The 20,304-nt window shown below is 41.6% G+C and overlaps 4 protein-coding genes across 9 annotated transcripts; 2 read left to right on the forward strand and 2 right to left on the reverse strand.

The window, feature by feature from the left end:
* Positions 1 to 8: 8 nt before the first annotated feature.
* Positions 9 to 7,292, reverse strand: LOC111810121 (oligopeptide transporter 4). Of its 3 annotated transcripts, none has more exons than XM_023696701.1 (6): positions 6,728 to 7,292; positions 5,743 to 5,840; positions 4,943 to 5,506; positions 3,843 to 4,095; positions 1,778 to 1,960; positions 9 to 738 (listed from the first exon to the last, which is right to left on the reverse strand). In XM_023696701.1, the coding sequence occupies exons 1-6, from the start codon at positions 7,214 to 7,216 to the stop codon at positions 124 to 126; spliced, it is 2,202 nt and encodes a 733-aa protein (XP_023552469.1). In that variant the 5' UTR covers positions 7,217 to 7,292; the 3' UTR covers positions 9 to 123. The 3 variants fall into 3 exon arrangements, with proteins under 3 accessions (XP_023552469.1, XP_023552468.1, XP_023552470.1); XM_023696700.1 differs by lacking the exon at positions 1,778 to 1,960 and adding an exon at positions 2,602 to 2,784; XM_023696702.1 differs by lacking the exon at positions 1,778 to 1,960.
* A 1,054-nt stretch (positions 7,293 to 8,346) lies between these two features.
* Positions 8,347 to 11,563, forward strand: LOC111810122. 2 transcript variants are annotated; one of them, XM_023696705.1, is made up of 5 exons: positions 8,347 to 8,749; positions 9,033 to 9,798; positions 10,116 to 10,195; positions 10,780 to 11,044; positions 11,136 to 11,563. In XM_023696705.1, exons 2-5 carry the CDS (start codon positions 9,042 to 9,044, stop codon positions 11,408 to 11,410), a joined length of 1,377 nt encoding a protein of 458 aa, XP_023552473.1. In that variant the 5' UTR covers positions 8,347 to 8,749; positions 9,033 to 9,041; the 3' UTR covers positions 11,411 to 11,563. The 2 variants fall into 2 exon arrangements, with proteins under 2 accessions (XP_023552473.1, XP_023552472.1); XM_023696704.1 differs by lacking the exon at positions 8,347 to 8,749 and having other exon boundaries at positions 8,842 to 9,798.
* A 1,492-nt stretch (positions 11,564 to 13,055) lies between these two features.
* LOC111810872 (heat shock 70 kDa protein, mitochondrial) lies at positions 13,056 to 16,796 on the forward strand. Its single transcript, XM_023697690.1, has 6 exons — positions 13,056 to 13,260; positions 14,006 to 14,082; positions 14,169 to 14,247; positions 14,337 to 14,903; positions 15,012 to 15,632; positions 15,910 to 16,796. The coding sequence occupies exons 1-6, from the start codon at positions 13,186 to 13,188 to the stop codon at positions 16,531 to 16,533; spliced, it is 2,043 nt and encodes a 680-aa protein (XP_023553458.1). The 5' UTR covers positions 13,056 to 13,185; the 3' UTR covers positions 16,534 to 16,796.
* A 282-nt stretch (positions 16,797 to 17,078) lies between these two features.
* LOC111810873 (transcription factor GTE7-like) lies at positions 17,079 to 19,766 on the reverse strand. Of its 3 annotated transcripts, none has more exons than XR_002817464.1 (4): positions 18,180 to 19,766; positions 17,875 to 18,088; positions 17,399 to 17,785; positions 17,079 to 17,212 (listed from the first exon to the last, which is right to left on the reverse strand). XR_002817464.1 is itself a non-coding variant. In XM_023697691.1 (3 exons), exons 1-3 carry the CDS (start codon positions 19,506 to 19,508, stop codon positions 17,730 to 17,732), a joined length of 1,599 nt encoding a protein of 532 aa, XP_023553459.1. In that variant the 5' UTR covers positions 19,509 to 19,766; the 3' UTR covers positions 17,256 to 17,729. The 3 variants fall into 3 exon arrangements, 1 of the variants encoding a protein (XP_023553459.1); XR_002817463.1 differs by lacking the exon at positions 17,079 to 17,212 and having other exon boundaries at positions 17,450 to 17,523; positions 17,610 to 17,785; XM_023697691.1 differs by lacking the exon at positions 17,079 to 17,212 and having other exon boundaries at positions 17,256 to 17,785.
* Positions 19,767 to 20,304: the final 538 nt, after the last annotated feature.

The following is a 20,304-nucleotide window of genomic DNA, read 5'->3' on the forward strand; positions in this document are numbered from 1 at the left end:
AAAATACATGAACAAAATTATAATTTTTTGTTATCATAGTATTATACGTTAAAAAATACAGAGACTAAAATGATATAAAATATTGGGACGAAATTATATATATATATTTATTTATTTATTTATTTATCTAACTGGGCAGCTATCAACCAGAACGCCCTTGGCTGTAGGACAAGTAGCCAAATCACAGTGCTCGCCTGCAGTGCCCCACCAATCCACACTCCTCTCTTCCATGCCAACTGAGAAGTACAACAACACAGCCATGAAGGCCATGCCGCCATCCAAGGCAGCTGAAAGAATGTAATTGTATCTCTGCCACCACTGCTTCCGATATCGAAACACGACGAAGTTGAACACGGTTCCTATCAGAACCCAGGAATTGTAGTTCACCGGTGTCGCCGGGGGCATATATGCAGTCGCTCCGAGCAACACCGGGAGATTGATTAGAGGAATCCAAGTTTTTTTTGGGAAGGCTCTGTGGAGTAGCCATACTAGAATTGGCCCAATTGCACCACCAAGGAAGAACCAGTTCATGGTACCGTAGAATCCGTGTGACCCGAATATCCGCTTTGGCCCGATCAGTCCCCATATGACCGATGCGTCGAAGAAGACACGGTCGCTTGGACACGTCCATGGACTGTTGGGAGGAAGGAGTTCCACTACGCATATATTTGTTATGGAGGTTAGTAACCACCATGCCACACAAAGGTTGATGGTTCCAGCTAGTATTGTACCTATGAACTACATTACTCATTCAAAACAGAACAAGTCAGCAAGTCTACTAAAAGGCTTGTCATTTTTTTACGGTATATGGGGAGGCGAACTCGAACCCGAGACCCATAAACATTATAGATGTTTTAACCACTAAGTTTGTAACAACCCAAGCCCACTAATAGATATTGTCCCCTTTTGACTTTCTCCTCAAGGTTTTAAAATGCATCTACTAGAAAAAGGTTTCCACACCCTTATAAGGAATGATTTGTTCTCCTCTCCAACCGATGTGGAATATTACAATCCACCCCCTTTGGGGGCCCACATCCTCGCTGGCACACCACCCAGTGTCGGGCTCTGATACCATTTGTAACAGCCCAAGCTCACCACTAGCAGATATTATCTTCTTTGGACTTTCCCCTCAAAGTTTTAAAACGCATCTACTAAGAAGAGGTTTCCACACCTTTACAAGGAATGCTTCGTTCTCATCTCCAACGATGTGGGATCTCAAAATCCATCCCCCTTGAAGGCCCCACGTCATCGTTGGCACATCGCCCGGTGTCTGGCTCTAATACCATTTGTAATAGCTCAAGCCTACCACTAGCAGATATTGTCCTCTTTGGACTTTCCCCTCAAGGTTTTAAAACGCATCTACTAGGGAAAGGTTTCCACATCCTTATAAGAAATGCTTTGTTCTCCTCTCCAACCGATGTGGGATCTCAAAATCCATCCCCCTTGGGGGCCCCACGTCATCGTTGGCACACCGCCCAGTGTCTGGCTCTAATACCATTTGTAATAGCTTAAGTCTACCCCTAGCAGATATTGTCCTCTTCGGACTTTCTCCTCAAGGTTTTAAAACGCGTCTATTAGGAAGAGATTTCCACACCCTTATAAGGAATGCTTCGTTCTCCTCTCCAACCTTTGTGGGATCTCACAAAGTTATGCTACGTAAGGGAAATTAACAACAAAGACTGTAACAAGTATCAAGTTAGAAGATCAAAATGGTATATTCGAAAGCACGTGAACCAAAACAAAATCAGTCTAACATCTTCGAACGAGTTGAACGAACCTGGACGAGGAACATTGATTTTGGAGGAATCTTCATATAATGTCCAAGCTTGAAGTCACTGAGGAAGGAGACAGCTTGAGCCATGCTCATGTAGCCATATGTTTTAAAGCATACATTAGCAATTGGTCTTCCTGGATATATAAGTCCAATGACATACTCTGTAATGATGTTCAGTCCTGGTGTCTGTTTTTTATCCAAAGACATTTGAACATGTAGAAAAGATGAGCTATCAAATACACATTTCTCCTCTCTAACCGATATGGGATCTCACAATCCACCCCTTTGGGGGCCTGCATCCTCGCTGGCACACCACCCTGTCTGGCTCTGATATCATTTGTAACGGCCCAAGCCCACCGCTAGCAGATATTGTCCTATTTGGGGTTTACCCTCAAGGTTTTAAAACGCGTCTACTAAGGAGAGGTTTCCACACCCTTACAATGAATGTTTCGTTCTCCTCTCCAACTGATGTGGGATCTCAAAACACATCCCCCTTGGGAGCTCCACATCCTCGCTGGCGCACCGCCCGGTGTCTAGCTCTAATACCATTGTAATAGCCCAAGCCTACTACTAGCAGATATTGTCCTCTTTGGACTTTCCCCTCAAAGTTTTAAAACGTATCTACTAGGGAGAGGTTTCCACACCCTTACAAGGAATGCTTCGTTCTCCTCTCCAACCAATGTGGGATCTCACAAAGTTATGCTAGGTAAGGGAAATAAACAACAAAGACCGTAAGAAGTATCAAGTTAGAAGATCAAAATAGGATATTCGAAAGCACGAGAACCAAAACAAAATCAGTCTAACATCTTCGAACGAGTTGAACGAACCTGGACGAGGAACATTGATTTTGGAGGAATCTTCATATAATGTCCAAGCTTGAAGTCACTGAGGAAGGACACAGCTTGAGCCATGCTCATGTAGCCATATGTTTTAAAGCATACATTAGCAATTGGTCTTCCTGGATATATTAGTCCAATGACATACTCTGTAATGATGTTCAGTCCTGGTGTCTGTTTTTTATCCAACGACATTTGAACATGTAGAAAAGATGAGCTATCAAATACACATTGTGGAAACATTCATTTTTTGGATAAAGCTTTTACATAAAACCGTAAACTAAAAACGGTAGGCATTATCGTCAACCCGAGCTGTAACACCCCAGATCCACCGCTAGCAGATATTGTCCTCTTTGGGCTTTTCCTTTCGGGCTTCCCCTCAAGGCTTTAAAACGCGTCTGCTGGGGGAAGGTTTCCACACCCTTATAAATGGTGGTTTGTTCTCTTCCCCAACCAATGTGGGACATCACAATCTATTTGTAACGCCCCAGATTCACCGCTAGCAGATATTGTCCTCTTCCCCTCAAGGCTTTAAAAGCCGTCTGCTGGGGGAAGGTTTCCACACCCTTATAAATGGTGGTTTGTTATCCTCCCCAACCCATGTGGGACATCACAATCCACCCTCTTTCAGGGCCCAGCGTCCTCGCTGGCACTCTTTCCTTCCTCCAATCGATGTGGGACCGCCCCCAAATCCACCCCCCTTTGGGGCCCAGCGTCCTTACTGGCACACCGCCTCGTGTCTACCACTCTTCAGGGAACAGCGAGAAGGCTGGCACATCGTCCAGTGTCTGGCTCTGATACCATTTGTAACGCCCTAGATCCATCGCTAGCAGATATTGTCCTCTTTGGGCTTTCCCTTTCGGGCTTCCCCTCAAGGCTTTAAAACGCGTCTGCTAGGGGAAGGTTTCCACACCTTATCAATGGTGGTTTGTTCTCCTCTCCAACCAATGTGGGACATCACACGAGCATAGCTATAGGAATGATACTAAGGGCATATTAATAATTAGCTAGGGGCGTTGTTGTGGTATCTGGTTAATTACATAATCATAGCTTATAGTTCAACTGGTTAAGGTATATACTACCGAACAAGAGGTCAGAGGTCCCTCCACCTTTCTCGACAGGCATTATCAAAATACACCTATTTTTCAAAGAACTCGTGTCGTTGCATAATCCGATGGCAATTGAGGTAATTCAAGGGGGAACAAATGAAAAGTGGCTTTATCCAAACTAACCTGGTTTGTAGTGGCAGTAATAATACTGATGGGAAGAGTGAAGAGAAAGGCCATAACAGCAGCAAAGATAAGCCCCCACCATGGAAGTTGAACTTCATGTTTCAAAAATATGCAAAGTATTAGAGAAACCAACACTGTCAAAACAAGCAACAAGTAAAACCACCAGGAAGGTATGTCTTCATATCTCTTCATCAGCTTGGTATGGATATCTTCTTTGCCTTTGTACGAGGCGCGGTACCGTTCGTAGATCTCCCTATCCATCGTTAGAAAACATCGTTAAGCACCTAGTTAGTGTTTCTCGTTTCATTTGCACAAGAAAATATTCTACCGCCTAAGCTCACTGCTAGCAGATATTGTCCTCTCTGGGGTTTCCCTTTCGAGCTCCCTCTCAAGATTTTAAAACGCATCTACTAGGGAGAGGTTTCCACACCCTTATAAAAAAATGCTTCGTTCCCCTCTCTAACCGATGTGGGATCTCACAATCCACCACCCTTGAGGGCCCAACATCTTTGTTGGCACATCGTCCAGCCTGTTTCTGATACCATTGTAATGGTCCACGTCCACCGTTAGTAGATATTATCTTCTTTGGTCCGTTACATATCGCCGTCAGCCTCACAGTTTTAAAATGCGTCTACTAGGGAGAGGTTTCCACGTCCTTATAAGGAATGCTTCATTCCCCTCTCCAATTGATGTGGGATCTTACAATCCACCCCTGGAGGGCCCAACGTCTGATGTCTATCTCTGATACCATTGTAATAGCCCACGCCCATCACTAGCAGATATTGTCCTCTTTGGTCCATTACGTATTGCCATCAGGCTCACGGTTTTAAAACGCATCTACTCGGGAGAAATTTTACACCCTTATAAGGAATGCTTCGTTTTCTTCTCCAACTTCAACTGATGTGACCCTCTAAAAAGTTTGAAAAAGGGAACAAACCAAAATACCTCATTTTCGCTTTCATTTCACTATGTCGTTTTGAGCATAACAGGTCAACCGTTAACTCATTATTTAACTCCAGTTCGTAAGACAAATCTCTACTTAAGAAATAGATTCTAGAAGCTAAACAGACTAATCAAGTTCGATTATTGAAGATCCATACCTTCCATAGAAGAAACCAACATGAGTGAGAGTAGCAGCCACAGTGGCAAACCCAAAGCCATAAGTGAGAGCAAAAAACATGCTCAAATGAATCTGTCCATGCTCCTCGTACTTAGCCAAATCAAGCTCAAACTTGTCATTAACAATGGCAGTGATGTTATAAAGCTGACCTTGAGCAGTGAACAATTTAGAGGAAAAGATGGGGAAAGTGGAAGCATTGTAGAGGTTAAAGCCCCAATATGCAATGGGGACAGCAATGTAGATGATCAAAGTGTAGCCCACAAAGACATTGACAATGGAGAAGAAAGGGCTAATGAGAGGGCTGTACAAGAAGGAGGACACAGCCGACCAGTCAAGGGTGAAGGCCCCAAGGCCAAGGCCTTTCATGCCTGACCCAAGCTGTTGAGCTGTCACTGAGCGGGGGAAGGCCCAACACACCCAAGAGATGCTTGTCAGGGTGGGGAACAGGTAGCCTGGGATTACATACCATGAGAAGCTACAAATTAATGCTATTAAGAAGAATTTTCCTCTTGACATCCGACAGTCTTCTTTTTCATGCAAAGCCCTGTGGTCAAGATAGAAACCATCGGCTTTTGAAATGATAATAATGACAAGCGTATAATCCGCTTCGTTAGAACCGAAAAGAAGTTACTCAAAGTCAACCATTATATTGTTTATTGTAAGACCGAAACAAGAATCTTCATTGAACCATGCTCAAACAGACAGATCAAAAGGACACGTGTTCTATTTTATTATTATTATTATTTAAAAGGCTAATTACATGGTAAAGAGTGGACTCACCGGAAGAGGGAGACCTGAACGAGTGTACTGGGCCACCACATGTGGGCCGGCTCGACAACGTATTTTCGCAAAAGCCCAGCCCAACCATAACCCAACACCTGCAAATCGGGTCAACCCGTGACCCGACCCGTAACCCTGAATATAAGTCTTCGTTGACCCTTTGGATAAATAATTTTGCATCCACCCAATAAAATAAGGCTTTTTTAAAAATAGCCCTCACGAGCCCCAAGATGTTGACATAAATAACCTTATAAATGAACTTTAAAATATATAAAAAAAACCTTATACTAAAAATAAAATATTAAAAAAAAACCTTATACTAAAAATAAAATATTAAAAAAAAACCTTATACTAAAAATATTAAGTTTTTCTTAATATAAAATAACAAACCATACCCTCAAAATTCCAAAATAAATTATATATATATTAGAGGTAATGTTATCATCCTAATCTCTAAATTAATTTAAATATTTGAATAATTAATTATGTGTTCACTTATTTTTATTTAAAATTAGCTCAAAATCATTTAAATCAAATTATTATTCTAAAAAATATCATGGTAGCAACAAAAAAATTATTATGTAATTTCTTTAAAATAAGTAAATAAAATGGCGGAAAATGAAGAAGAAAAAGTGCTCCTATTTATTTAATTATTGTATTTATCCCTTATTTTAAATCTCATAATTAATCTTTTAAAGATTTAAAACCTTTTTCCAAAAAACCAATTTACAAAAATACCCTTCCAACCACCGTCACATCATTATCCCCACTACACAATAAGCAAAGCAAGAGGCCCACCTTTTCTTTTTTATTTTTTCTTAAATTAATTAAATGAAATTAAATTAAATTGTCATTTTGGTTGACTCCTTACATTTCTAGTGTGAAACAGTCTTAATTTCACTAATTTTAAAATTATTCTATATAATTTTTTTTTAAAAAAATATTAAAACGAGTCTTTCAAAATAGGGCTAAAATGGTATTTTACCTGAGTAGTGACGATGAGAAGCCAAGCCGCGAGAAACGAGATGTTGCGGCGGTAAAACGCCTTGATAATATTTACAATTCCGACGGCGTAAGCCGAGCCGCCGCCAAAGGCGGTCCCGGCATTTGCGAATATCGATATCAGAACGTGCTCCTTCATGTTGAATGGACCCGGGTTGAGCGAAAATCGTCTCGTCCCGAACCCGGGTAGTCTGAACCGGCCTGCCGGCAGAACCGCCGCCATGAATTGGCCAATCGGAAGAGTGGCGACTTGGATAGTGATCTGAGTGATGATGAGAGGCTCGGTTCGGTAATAGAAAAATTGGTTCAAAAAGGAGAGAAGAGCGCATGAGAGAAGGCCGAGAGTCCACATCCGGAAGGTCCAGACCGGAAGCGTCGGGTCGTCGGAGTTCGTCACCGTCAGCCGGACTTCTTCGATCGGAGAGATCTCGTCGTCCTTGTCGGAGACTGACGGCGGTGGTTGCGGCTCCATTGGTTGCTGCTAGATGAGCGGCGGCTGCCGTATGGATGAAAATGAACGGAGTACTGAGAATTGGCTTTTTTAATGGAAATTCTTCTTGTGGAAAAGGCTTAGCGGCTCAGAAAAGGGCATCAGAAAAGGGCATATTTGAAATTTCCAATACTAAGTGACTAGTAAATTACATTTTTACCCTCGACATTCGTGACTTCGTTTCGTTGGATTTTACGTAAATGGAGGAGAGAATCGTCATTTTCCTTCAACTATAATTGCCAAATTTACTAGTTTAGTCCATCAAATTTTTAATTTTTTTTATTTAATTCCTAAATTTTTAAAAGTTTATAATATCTCTATAATTTTTAATTTTAATATTAAAAAAAAATACGAATCAATGCCTAATTATTTCAATTCCAATAATCTATTAATCTCATTTCTTCCCTCCCATGATTGGCGTCATACTTCATCAACGCATGATGAATTGACAATAATGCCCTCCCTAGATTCCAACTAGCTTATTTTGTTAATTTAATATAAATTACATCCAACGAGATCTCAACACATATGACAATGTTCGTAGATGTTTCTATCGTTAGTTACATGGGAGGGACGTGGAGAGGATATACGAGTATAACTCCGTGTATAGAATGGGAAACAACTTAAAGCCTCGGTTACTCGAAAATATTGTCACAATGGATACATAAAGAGATATTACAAAAACCTCTTCTCATGTTAAGAAAGCGTAGAGGTATTCATCAGGGGACGTAAACTTGAACTGAGCACACGTCTTAACCCAAGGTTAAACTCGTCCAATTTTATAGTGCTTATTTTCTAAACCCGACCAAAAATTGTAAGATGCGTAATTCCAATATCTACGTTAAACCCTCTCAATTCTGCACCTTCGATCGAAATTTAGTCAACTCAATCGAAATTTGTGAAATTTAAGGTAACCAATCTGGAATAATTTTATTTATTTATTTATTTTAATGAAAATATTTTCTCCTAATATGAACTGTATTTACATATGTTGTTAGTTGGAAACGTTGGTGGGAAAGATGAACATCGTGCTAAATTCGCGTTGAATTAACTAAAAACCAACGAACTTTTTTAAGAACTCCCAAATTTAAGAAATGGAAATTTTATGGAATTTACCCAATTACTGGCGGCCGAGGTCATCAATGGCGAGTTCCATCCCAACAAACAAAAGATTTCCAAGTAGACATGATTCAAACGCCATATATTTAGATTCTAACGTCTTATCAACAAATTCATAAACAATTGTTCGTGATTGGAAGTGATCCATTATCATACAGCGCTGCAACTCGTTTTCATTTCAACTTCCTCGAAAAACGACGGCCCGACGAACAGTTTTTGTTTAATCCTCGGCATTTCGCGTTACGGAAATTTCATCGTCTGCGAATTCATGTTTAGTAACCTACATGGTTGTTGAATGGGCTTTGACAAGGCAGTGAAGGTTGCTTTTCAAAATTTGGCGATTGCGGGATTTCTTGTCGATGTTTTGCAGCTAGGGTTTTCGAGTATTTTGAGGAGGTAATTCTTTTTGATTTCCGATTCCGTTACATGTGTTTGTTTCTTTTGTTCTTCTGGATTGCTCTACTGATTTCANCGTTACATGTGTTTGTTTCTTTTGTTCTTCTGGATTGCTCTACTGATTTCAATCTGCGATTCTTCGTAACTCATTATTCCATCGATTTCTCTCCGTTACTTTTTGAAATGTGTTCTTATAGAGCTACGGAATCTTAGAACAAATTGATGGGGAAATTAGAACAGATTTTGGTTTAATCTGTTAGTGATGTGGTGTTTGAAATTCCAGAACAAATCCATGGAGCTTGCTAATGGGGAGCCTGCTGCTAAGGGAGAATTGAATGAAATGGAGAGGGAGCCTTCAGGACGGCTTCTTTTGCGGGAAGGTGGTCTGTCTCGTACGCATTTTCCCGGCATGGTGAGGAAGAGAGCTTACATATTTGATGGAAACGACAACTATTATAACAAGGAATGGGATCTTACTGAGGGTAGAGGAAAGGAGTTTTGTTGGTATCATGTAGAACTTCCAAAAGGGAATCAAAAACTATCCCAATCTGCTCAATATCTCATCGATGTTCTTTGCCCGCCTTTGAATCTTCAAGATATTCTCTCCCTTGTAAGCAATGGACCCTTTTGTGGACATGTTAATGGGGCGCTTGTGTTTAGAGTCAATTCACCTGGCCCTGCATCTAGTGATTTTACATTCAGAATTGCTGCTAGAATTACTAAGAATTCTGTCATCACCGTGTCTTTGGGCCGTGTTCCGAGATTAGGATTCTCACCGGTCGGTCAGTCTCTTCTCTCGGAAGTTCCTAGTGTGGAGAACCCCTCTCACTTGAGAGGTGAGCAAAGAGAAACTGGAGGCACTGTGATTAGGGAGCATGTTCTTGAATTCTTGTTGACTATGAATCACTCGGAGGAGGCTGATAATCCTGTGCCAGCATCCCTCTCAAATCTGGTTGTTCATATTATTGATACTCATGTGGATCATCTTCAAGATGTTGTGACTAAGCTTGAGATTGAGTTGGATTCTGTGGAGCTTGAAATGGATAAAGGTATGCTAGTTCTTTCTCTTTCTCCTTTCCCTCAACTTAGATTGAGATATAAAATCATTGGCTAGATGAAGTACTTTTGTATAGAAGTTAATGCGTAGTTGCTTTCATGTTGCATTCTATTAGAATTCAATACCATATGTCTACAAAAATACTACAACTCTAGATGATTTGGAACTTCCTGGATTGTTGTTCTTGTTTACAGTCCATTAGTGAGCTATGTTGAACTTTCCAGATATATTTGAAAGATGAAATGGGAAGAATCCAAGATTACAGTATATTACCTATTTTCATGAGCTTCTATTCTTGTGCTGTTTTAGGTGGATTCACTTCAAAAAAACAAATGCTCGATGACCGAAGATTCCCCAAAATGAACCTTAATCTGCAGCGGCTCCTACAGGTAGTTTCTCTGTTAATTTTATTTTTACTCTCTCTCCTGTTTTAGACTAGGGTCGGTTGGAGAGAAGAACGAAGCATTCCTTGTAAAGGTGTGGAAACCTCTCCCTAGTAGAGCGCTTTAAATCCGTGAGGTTGATGGCGATACGTAACGAATCAAACCAAATAATATCTGTTAGTAGTGGGGCTTGAGCGGTTATAAATGGTATTAGAGCCAACCATCGGGGGGTGGATTGTGAGATCCCACATTGGTTGGAGAGGGGAANATCCGTGAGGTTGATGGCGATACGTAACGAATCAAACCAAATAATATCTGTTAGTAGTGGGGCTTGAGCGGTTATAAATGGTATTAGAGCCAACCATCGGGGGGTGGATTGTGAGATCCCACATTGGTTGGAGAGGGGAATGAAGCATTCCTTATAAGGGTGTGGAAACCTCTCCCTAGCGGACGCGTTTTAAAATCTTGAGGGTAAACTCGAAGGAAAAGCCCAAAGAGGACAATATCTGCTAGTGGTGAGCTTGGACTGTTACATACGACAACCCCAAACTTTGCATACTCATCGTCTTTGTCTTTTTCATCGAGAGCAGGTGATTGCACATGGGGAACAAGTCTTTCCACGAGTGAAAGAAAAGTGTTCTTCTAAACAATGGTTTGCCAGTAAAGATATCAGCTCGCTTGAAGAATTAATTGGACGGTTAAGACGGTTGAAAGAGAACGTGGGATTTCTAGCAAACCGTGTCATTGCTATCCAGACCGGTCTCGATAGCTGGCAAGCCGAGCAAATTAACAGGAAACTCTATTATCTTTCATTTCTTTCAATCATATTCTTACCATTATCAGTCATTACTGGAGGTAAACAATCTCTTTTGAAAAAAAAAACAATTTCTTGCCATGATCCATTTGAAGAAACTCATCCAATTGTTTCTGAACTATGTCCTGGCAGTATTTGGCATGAATGTTGGTGGAGTACCATGGACCGAGCAGAGAAATCCCGAGCTGAAAGAGGGATTTCGCAACGTCATGCTTCTCTGCGCCGTAATGCTTATATTGGTGCTTCTCTGCTTCAGTTTCCCAGCTATTTATACCTACTTAGTTATGTGGAATCGGCGGAGGAAGATGAGAAAGAGCTGGTCTCTCAATAGAAAGTCTTTTCTTAAGAGAACTGTGAAAAATGGTGCTGGCGACAGAGGTGGAGGAGGAGGCTATCTTCGGATTTGATAATGTGATATCCTTTCCATGTGCTTGGTTTGTCCTACTTGTGCAAACCGAGCACTGCGGTCTCGATCTCGAATGATTTGTAAGTTAAACCATCTAACACTCCCGATGTCTGTCGGATTCCGATTATCGTCGATAACTACTAATGAAATATCATACATTTCATACTGNCACTCCCGATGTCTGTCGGATTCCGATTATCGTCGATAACTACTAATGAAATATCATACATTTCATACTGAATCATCCTCCCTTTCCATGGAAGACTTGAAGGAACTGGGTTGCAGTTTGTTGCAGGTTCGTGAGGCTAACCAGTTTTATATATCCCCTAACAGTTATTTTTCACCATTTGTAAGCTATTTACATGTACAGTTTCTTTCATTCTTTTCTTCTGTTTTTCCTCACTTTCTCTGTATGGGAACATTGTTGTGCATTTGCTGGTTTTTGGCAGCATGAATGCTTTGATCAGGTTCTCATCACCTGGAACTACTGCTGTACTTGTTAACGTTCATCAATGATACTTCCCAACTGTAATTATTCTAATATTCTCGTGTTGTTTTTAGGCTAGTTTATATGTATCTCGACTCACTTACGGTAAGATCCCATATCGGCTGGAGAGGCGAATGAAACATAAGAGTGTGAAAACATCTCCCTAGTAGACGTGTTTTAAAATTATGAGACTGATGACGACATGTAATGAGCTAAAATGGACAATTGATTGTAGTGGGAAACAAAACATTCTTTAAAAAGGTGTAGAAACCTCTTCCTAGTAGACGTGTCTTAAAACTGTGAGGTCGACGTGATATGTAATGAGCCAAAATGTACAATTGGTTGTAAAGATAAACAAAACTTCCTTAAAAGGGGGTAGAAACCTCTTCCTAGTAGACATGTCTTAAAACCGTGAGGTTGACAGCAGTATGTAATAAGTTAAAGTGTACAGTATGTTGTAGAGAGAAACGAAACATTCCTTAAAAGGGTGTAGAAACCTCTCCCAAGTAGACGTGTCTTAAAACCGTGAGGTCGACAGCGGTATGTAACAAGTTAAAATGTACAGTTGGTTGTAGAGAGAAACGAAACATTCCTTAAAAGGGTGTAGAAACCTCTCCCTAGTAGACGTGTCTTAAAACCGTGAGGTCGACAGCAGTATATAACAAGTTAAAATGTACAGTTGGTTGTAGAGATAAACAATAAAAGAGTGTAGAAACCTCTCCCTAGTAGACGTGTCTTAAAACCATGAGGTCGACAGCGGTATGTAATGAGCTAAAATGTACAATTAGTTGTAGAGAGAAACGAAACATTTATTAAAAAGGTGTAGAAACCTCTCTTTAGTAGACGTGTCTTAAAATCGTGAGGACGACGACGATATGTAACGAACTAAAACGGACAATCGATTGTAGAGGGGAACGAAACATTTCTTAGAATGACGTGAGGGTAACGACAATAGGTAAGGAACTAAAAGTAAAACATATAATATTTTTAGGGGTGAGAATTAAAATGGGTTAATTTTGTACCTATTTTTTTCCCCTAAAAATGAATTTATATTTGAGAAAAAAGGTTGAGGCTATTTTTAGGTTTAGGTGTGGATGGAATAGAGATCTAGAATGTTCCACGACAACCTACATTGCTAGAACCTTCCTTCCACTTCTCATCACCGCCTTACATTAAATCATCTCCCATTTCTTCTTACTCCCCAAAACCCTAAACCCTTCTGCAAGCTCCAATCAACAACCTCTCTCTCTCTCTCTCCTCAATTGATTCCTTTTCCAATCGCTTCGGCCATGGCCACCGGTGCGCTGCTCCGTTCTCTTCGACGTCGCGATTTAGCATCCTCCTCCCTTGCAGCTTACCGATCAGTATGTCTTCCTCTTGCTTACGTGGTTATTCAATTGTTTGATTTATGCTGTCGATCCTTGGCTGGAAGTTTTCGAGTGCTGCGAGTTTTTTTTTTCTTTCTTTCTTTTGGATATCTGGAGTTGATTTTGTTTGTTAATCTGTGCGTCTTTTTTGAATTGTTTGTAATAATATAATTTGGTTGTTCATTTCGGTTTTGGTTATGGTGTGGAATGCGAACTATGATCGGAAACAAGGCTTGGGGCTTCTGTTGTGCCCGTCCCTATTGGATCTATGTACAACGATTTTGTAGTGATTATTTACTTTTGTACGGGGAGGGAAGTGGCTTCGTGGTTAATACATGAAGAGACGTGGGTGATCATCGCGCTTTTGAGAAGATTAGCACGAAATAGTAGGAAGTTGTTTGATTGGACTGTCATCTCAATGTAGGCTAGCGAAGATGTTTGGATTTAGTTGTGGTAATAACATTAATCATTCGATGCTTTGACGTGGTTTTTTCCCTTGTCGAGTTGAGGTGGGAAGAGGTATAATGCGATGCTGCGGTTTCCCTAGTCGCGCTTATTCACATGCCGTGATAACACATCACGGCACCGCCCAACCCCCTGTGCAAATTCTTTTTGGCTTCAATTTCTGGCCAGTTAAAATTTGTTGACAACTTTACTTGATGGGGTTTTATTTTCTATCCTGGAATTATATATCCATAATCAAAGTTCTTAGGTTAACACACTTGTGTTTATGATATTGCAGTTAACAAGCAATGCCAAGCCATCATGGGGAAACTCTCACCTTAGCCAATCATGGGCTACTTTGTCCAGGCCATTCAGGTTCTATTGTCTCACAAAAATTAGTTATTTCATTTTCTGTTGGTTTTCCATCATTGTCTGATATATACCTTGTCTGCTCTGTGCAGTTCAAAGCCTGCTGGGAATGATGTAATTGGTATTGACTTGGGTACCACCAATTCTTGTGTTTCTGTCATGGAAGGGAAGGTAAGTCTAGCCTACAATATACACGTGATTGATTGATGGCTTGAGTGTGTCCTTTTTATGCATGCCTGATTCTGGTTATATATCTGTAGAATCCAAAAGTTATTGAAAATTCAGAAGGCGCTAGAACCACACCGTCCGTGGTTGCTTTCAATCAGAAGGGCGAACTACTTGTAGGAACACCAGCAAAGAGACAGGCAGTGACAAATCCAACAAACACTGTGTTTGGAACGAAACGTCTGATTGGTAGACGCTTTGATGATCCTCAGACACAGAAGGAAATGAAGATGGTGCCATACAAAATAGTCAGAGCTCCAAATGGAGATGCTTGGGTTGAAGCAAACGGACAGCAGTACTCACCGAGTCAGATTGGTGCCTTTGTTCTAACAAAGATGAAGGAAACTGCTGAGGCCTACCTTGGTAAGAGTGTGTCTAAGGCTGTGATCACTGTTCCAGCTTATTTCAACGATGCACAGAGACAGGCAACAAAGGATGCTGGCAGGATTGCTGGTTTGGATGTTCTTAGAATTATCAACGAGCCCACTGCTGCTGCACTTTCTTATGGAATGAACAATAAGGAGGGTCTAATTGCTGTTTTTGATCTTGGTGGTGGCACATTCGATGTTTCCATCTTGGAGATATCCAATGGTGTTTTTGAGGTTTAGATTTTCTCTATTTCATTCTTTTATGAATATGAGTTTCACGTTCTTATATTTTTTTTTTCTTTCTTAACATTTGAGCTTTGCTAACTTTTGTTATCTTTTTAGGTGAAATCAACAAATGGCGACACATTCTTAGGTGGAGAGGATTTTGACAATGCTCTTTTGGACTTCCTAGTGAGCGAGTTCAAACGAACTGAGGGAATTGACCTTACCAAGGACAAGCTTGCCTTGCAGAGGCTTAGAGAAGCTGCAGAAAAGGCAAAGATTGAACTATCATCTACATCACAGACTGAGATTAACCTGCCATTTATCACTGCTGATGCATCTGGTGCAAAGCATCTGAACATCACTTTGACCAGGTCGAAGTTTGAAAGCCTTGTTAATCACTTGATTGAAAGGACCAAGGCCCCATGTAAAAATTGTTTAAAGGATGCCAGTATTTCTATCAAAGATGTCGATGAAGTTCTTTTAGTTGGTGGAATGACTCGTGTACCAAAGGTGCAAGAGGTTGTCACAGAAATTTTTGGAAAGAGCCCCAGCAAAGGAGTGAACCCTGATGAAGCCGTTGCTATGGGAGCTGCAATTCAGGGTGGCATTCTTCGTGGTGATGTCAAAGAATTGCTTCTATTGGATGTTACCCCTCTATCGCTTGGTATTGAGACACTTGGTGGGATCTTTACACGGTTGATCAGTCGGAACACTACCATTCCAACTAAGAAGAGCCAGGTAAATCCTTGAACCTATCACTATATTTAGTGTGTGCATGTTGGTGTCACAAGTTATTCCTTTCCTCATCCCCACCTTTTTGTAAGTGATAGCATGTTCTAGAAACGAATAGCTTCCACATTGACCGATAACTGTAGTAGGTAAGGGTCAATTGCTCGATCAAGTGGGATTTAAAGTTACAGATATTTGTCTAATGAATCAATTAATTTAATCAACAACAGTAGGTTGAGGCTGATAATTTTTTCGTTTGTAATTGTTTGAATTCCCATCATTGCAGGTGTTCTCAACAGCAGCTGACAATCAGACCCAGGTGGGTATCAAGGTATTGCAAGGTGAGAGGGAAATGGCCTCTGACAACAAGCTTCTAGGCGAGTTCGAGTTAGTTGGAATTCCTCCTGCCCCAAGAGGACTGCCTCAAATTGAAGTGACATTCGACATCGATGCCAATGGTATTGTTACCGTCTCTGCAAAGGACAAGTCCACCGGTAAAGAGCAACAAATTACCATTCGATCTTCTGGAGGACTCTCAGAAGATGAAATTGAGAAAATGGTGAAAGAAGCAGAGTTGCATGCCCAGAAGGATCAAGAGAGAAAGGCTCTTATTGACATCAGAAACAGTGCAGATACTACCATATACAGCATCGAGAAGAGCTTGGGTGAATATAGGGAGAAAATACCAAGTGAGGTTGCCAAAGAAATCGAGGATGCGGTGGCAGAGTTGAGGAAGGCAATGTCAGAAGACAACGTTGAAGAGATTAAGTCGAAACTTGATGCCGCCAACAAGGCTGTTTCCAAGATTGGGCAACACATGGCTGGTGGTTCCGGTGGTGGCTCCGCTTCTGGAGGATCTCAGGGTGGCGAACAAGCCCCCGAAGCCGAGTACGAAGAGGTGAAGAAATAAGCCAAGGCACAACTTATTTTCACAACCAAAGGTGCTCTCCATCTTTAATCTGTGGTAGGAGTAAGAAATGTAGCGGATTTTGTATCTAAACGCGGAGGTTGGAGAATATGGTAGAATGTTCCTGATATAGTATATGATTGCGTTTGTTGAATTGTTTGTTAAAGAGAAAAGCTGTTCTGGATGTGATTGAACCCTCCCCGTAAAAAGGAATTGGGTTATTAGATTATTTTGGTAATACACGTTTTCGATCTCTTTTACTGCCAGTACACCATTGTTCTCGAGAGTAGGGACTGTCTGCTCTGTCGGCTCATTTCCATGTTATAATTACTACTACTCTTCCAGCGATAAATTGACCCAGACAGCAGGAATCACAAGTCGAGATTTGCTTTACTTTGTATACCATTGGCACCAAAGAAGATCAGGGAGGGGGCGGCGTTGTTGTTGTTGTTTGTAACCACAAAACAAACTGACAACAACCAAACAATTAATGAAGCCCTCAAGTAGTTTGGTGGCAAGTTTTTGGGCGTATATTGTTTCCAAGGAATTTCACATTGGTCCACATGGGGGGGTATGCCTGAAGTTTTAATTGAAGTTTCCAAATCTCCATTGACAGTCAGAGAAGAAGCTTCAAAGCTATTAATTTAATATAGTTGATGGATCCAGGCTTTATTTCCTCTCCCTGGATTCAAGGGTTAGAAAAGTATTAGAAAGAAAAAGCTGGATTATCTAGGAATATCATATTAGAATCCAAGTTTCACGCCCCACAAAAGCTTTGCACTTTGATTCACATTGAAACGTATGTGTATATAAGTGTAATAATGTGTACACGAAAAAAAGAGTACAAAAAACTCAAAAGACTCTAAACCTGATCTACACTGCTCCCTCCTCATTTTCAAGTCTCTACGACATCCCCCCCCCCCCCNTCTCCCCTCTTCTTCAGGGCCATAGCGAGGTTGAACCCGACCTCTATTATCTGGAGATTTTACAGCCCTGTTGTTGTATCAAAGGTTGATTGATTCACAATTGTGTAGCAGCTGAAGAGATTGCAACTTGCAAATAATGAACAGATTTAGTACCTCATCCAGACAAATCTCTGCCCAATACGTGCAGCGCGAGAGGGATTTGTTGTAGCTCTCCGTTTTGGGTGTCTGTCTTTCAGACACCTCCTTGTTGCCATTCATCAAGTCTTCACCGCTTCATTGTGCATTGTCGTCAGAATCGCTTCCGGATGAACTGCCGTCGGAATCCGAATCTGCAAGGATGGTACCCCGTTAACCTCTACTTTTGTGGAAACAAATCCCAAATCTCAAAACATCCACCACTTTTAGAGATGGGTTATACCACTGGAAGAGGAGGAATCATCACTACTTGAACTACTGGAGCCGCTGGAGCTACTGCTAGCATGCCCTCCTCCAGCGTCCTTCTCGATCACCACTGGTGGAAAATCACTTGCAGGCATCTCATCGCCAATGTCCACATCTTCCTCACCAGCCTCCCCTTTCCGTTGCTTCTTTGTTTCAGAACCCAATTCGAATTTCTCAGGGATCGCCAAAACCTGCCGTAATCCATCATATAAAAACATTAGGAACAATAGCTGAATTAAGAGGGCTCATTAGTGAAAGGCCGATGCGAATCAAGTAATTTACCCCATTGTGGTTCATAGATGCCGCATTGATAAGAGCTTGTCGTTTGATCTTGCTCATCATCTTCTTCCAGTTAGTCACCAGTCGATCGAGCTCCCATAGTGTTTCGGTATCGACAGCTTCGATGTCGAGCTCAATCTCATCCCCATCTTGCTTCAAATGACCATTTCTCTTCTTTATGATTTGTACAACTTGTTCCATTTTCTCCGGCGGCAAACTCTGCAACCCAATTCCCAACTTGTGCTTCTCTTCTAAAGTCATTTCTCTCTTATTGGGATCTTTAGCTCTTGGCTTCGGCTGCTTCACTGGCTTTACAGGGGGCGCTCGTAGAGGTGAGGGAGTTTTAACAGGCGATTGTATCATTGGCGGATTAGAAGAGCTTGACGGAGCTTTGATCGGCTCCGTCTTCTTCACAGTCTGCATCGGGGTATCCTTCTTCACTGTTCTTTCAGCCTCCGAATGATTCCAAGAACTCGCTGGCAAGTCTTCCTGATAGTCACGGTACCGCCGATCTTCTTCTTCCAATGCGTCATTTACTGGACGAAACAATTCCTCAAATCTCATCAGTAATTGCTCCGCCATGGCGTGTACATCGTGGCCCTTGGGATTGTAAGTCATTGCGTTCTTGAAAGTCAACCTCACGTCGGATGCAAAATCGAACGGTGATTCATACGCATCTTTGCCCAACTTGGCTTTCACGGATCCCAAATCCATTGGACGCTTGACGATGTCATAGTAATCGTGAAGACCCATCCCAATCACATCGACTGGCTTGTTGAAGATCCAGCCATGTTTGTGCTTCATAAGTTTCATCAAAATCTGCGAACACATCTTCATCATATTACCGTTTTCTGAATTAGACCGCTTGAACTCCTTACCGTTGCTCGACATCGGCAAAGGCCGCTTGGTTCCTGAGACTTTCGACGATTTCTTCTGGTGTTTTGGTCTAAAATTTAGTTCTCCTGAATTGATGCGACTTTTTAATTGCCGAATCTGTTCTAGCTCGGAGATTAACCTTGTCTTCAGCTCGACCAGCTCTTTCCTCGAACACGATGAAACGTCGAAGCTCACGTATTGACTAAAATCCACACCGTTGGACAATCTGCGATGATGATTGATCGACGAAGCATCATCCGACGCCGACTGAGCCTCAGCCAGTGAGTCGTCCATCTGAAAACCGTTCACCTCGCCGTGAAACTGTTTCTTGTTAAATTTAGGGTTAGGGTTTGAAAAAGGTACTTTCCCCATGAATCCTTCTTCCGTACCGCGACCGTTACCCCTCAGCTGCGGCCAATTGGATTCGTTTCGGTTAGCTAAGACGACGGAAGCCATCCTGTACGGAACCCCAAGTCTCTAGTAGGACTCCGACAGGAACCCGTCGAGTATTCCCCAATGTGGTTGAAGGATTAAACATGAATCTCCCTGAACGCCCTTACAACGCGCCGAAAATTCCCTCACGCGCCGCCGCAGAAAAAGCACTTCAACGGCATACACAGAAAATTGAGGAAAAACAAAACGAAAGAAGAATCGTGCAGCGCGAGGGTTCGAGGCCTTTGGTTGATCCTGACTTCTGAGCGAGGAAGAAGAGGGGCTAGGGTCTGTTCTTAAAGGCGCGGAGATCTGCCCCGAAAAACTTCGGGCAGAATCGAGACCGTCGATGTACTTCTCCATGCAAATCCAACGGTCTACACTATCTCTCCCGTGCCGATAAATTGACCAAATGACCTGGCATCAACGGCCAGGATTGAAAGCCAGATACACGTGGACGCTTAGGGATCGTCGGACCGGGCCGAGATTTGGGAATATGCGTTTGGGGTGAATTTGGGCCGAATTTGTCGTGCATTTAGGGTTTCGTATAAATCACTCAGTTTTTTATTTTTATTTTTTTAATTATGTTCGTGGGCCCCACAGCTTGCTGATGTCGACCGAAAGGCGATTGGCTGATTTTCTTCACTGTGTGTGAGAGGTGGGCCCAGCTGTGGGGTCGGCGAAAACGTGTGAACGAACCCCTCTTTTCCCCCTTTCCCTTTAATAACACTTGGTCAATTAAGGGCACTTTGGTAAATTCACTCTCTTACTAATTCTTTTTTCTAAAAAAAGAAAAAAAAAAAAAAAAAAAAAAAAAAAA

Source organism: Cucurbita pepo, chromosome LG14 (genome assembly GCF_002806865.2).
Source record: "Cucurbita pepo subsp. pepo cultivar mu-cu-16 chromosome LG14, ASM280686v2, whole genome shotgun sequence".
Taxonomy (NCBI): domain Eukaryota; kingdom Viridiplantae; phylum Streptophyta; class Magnoliopsida; order Cucurbitales; family Cucurbitaceae; genus Cucurbita; species Cucurbita pepo.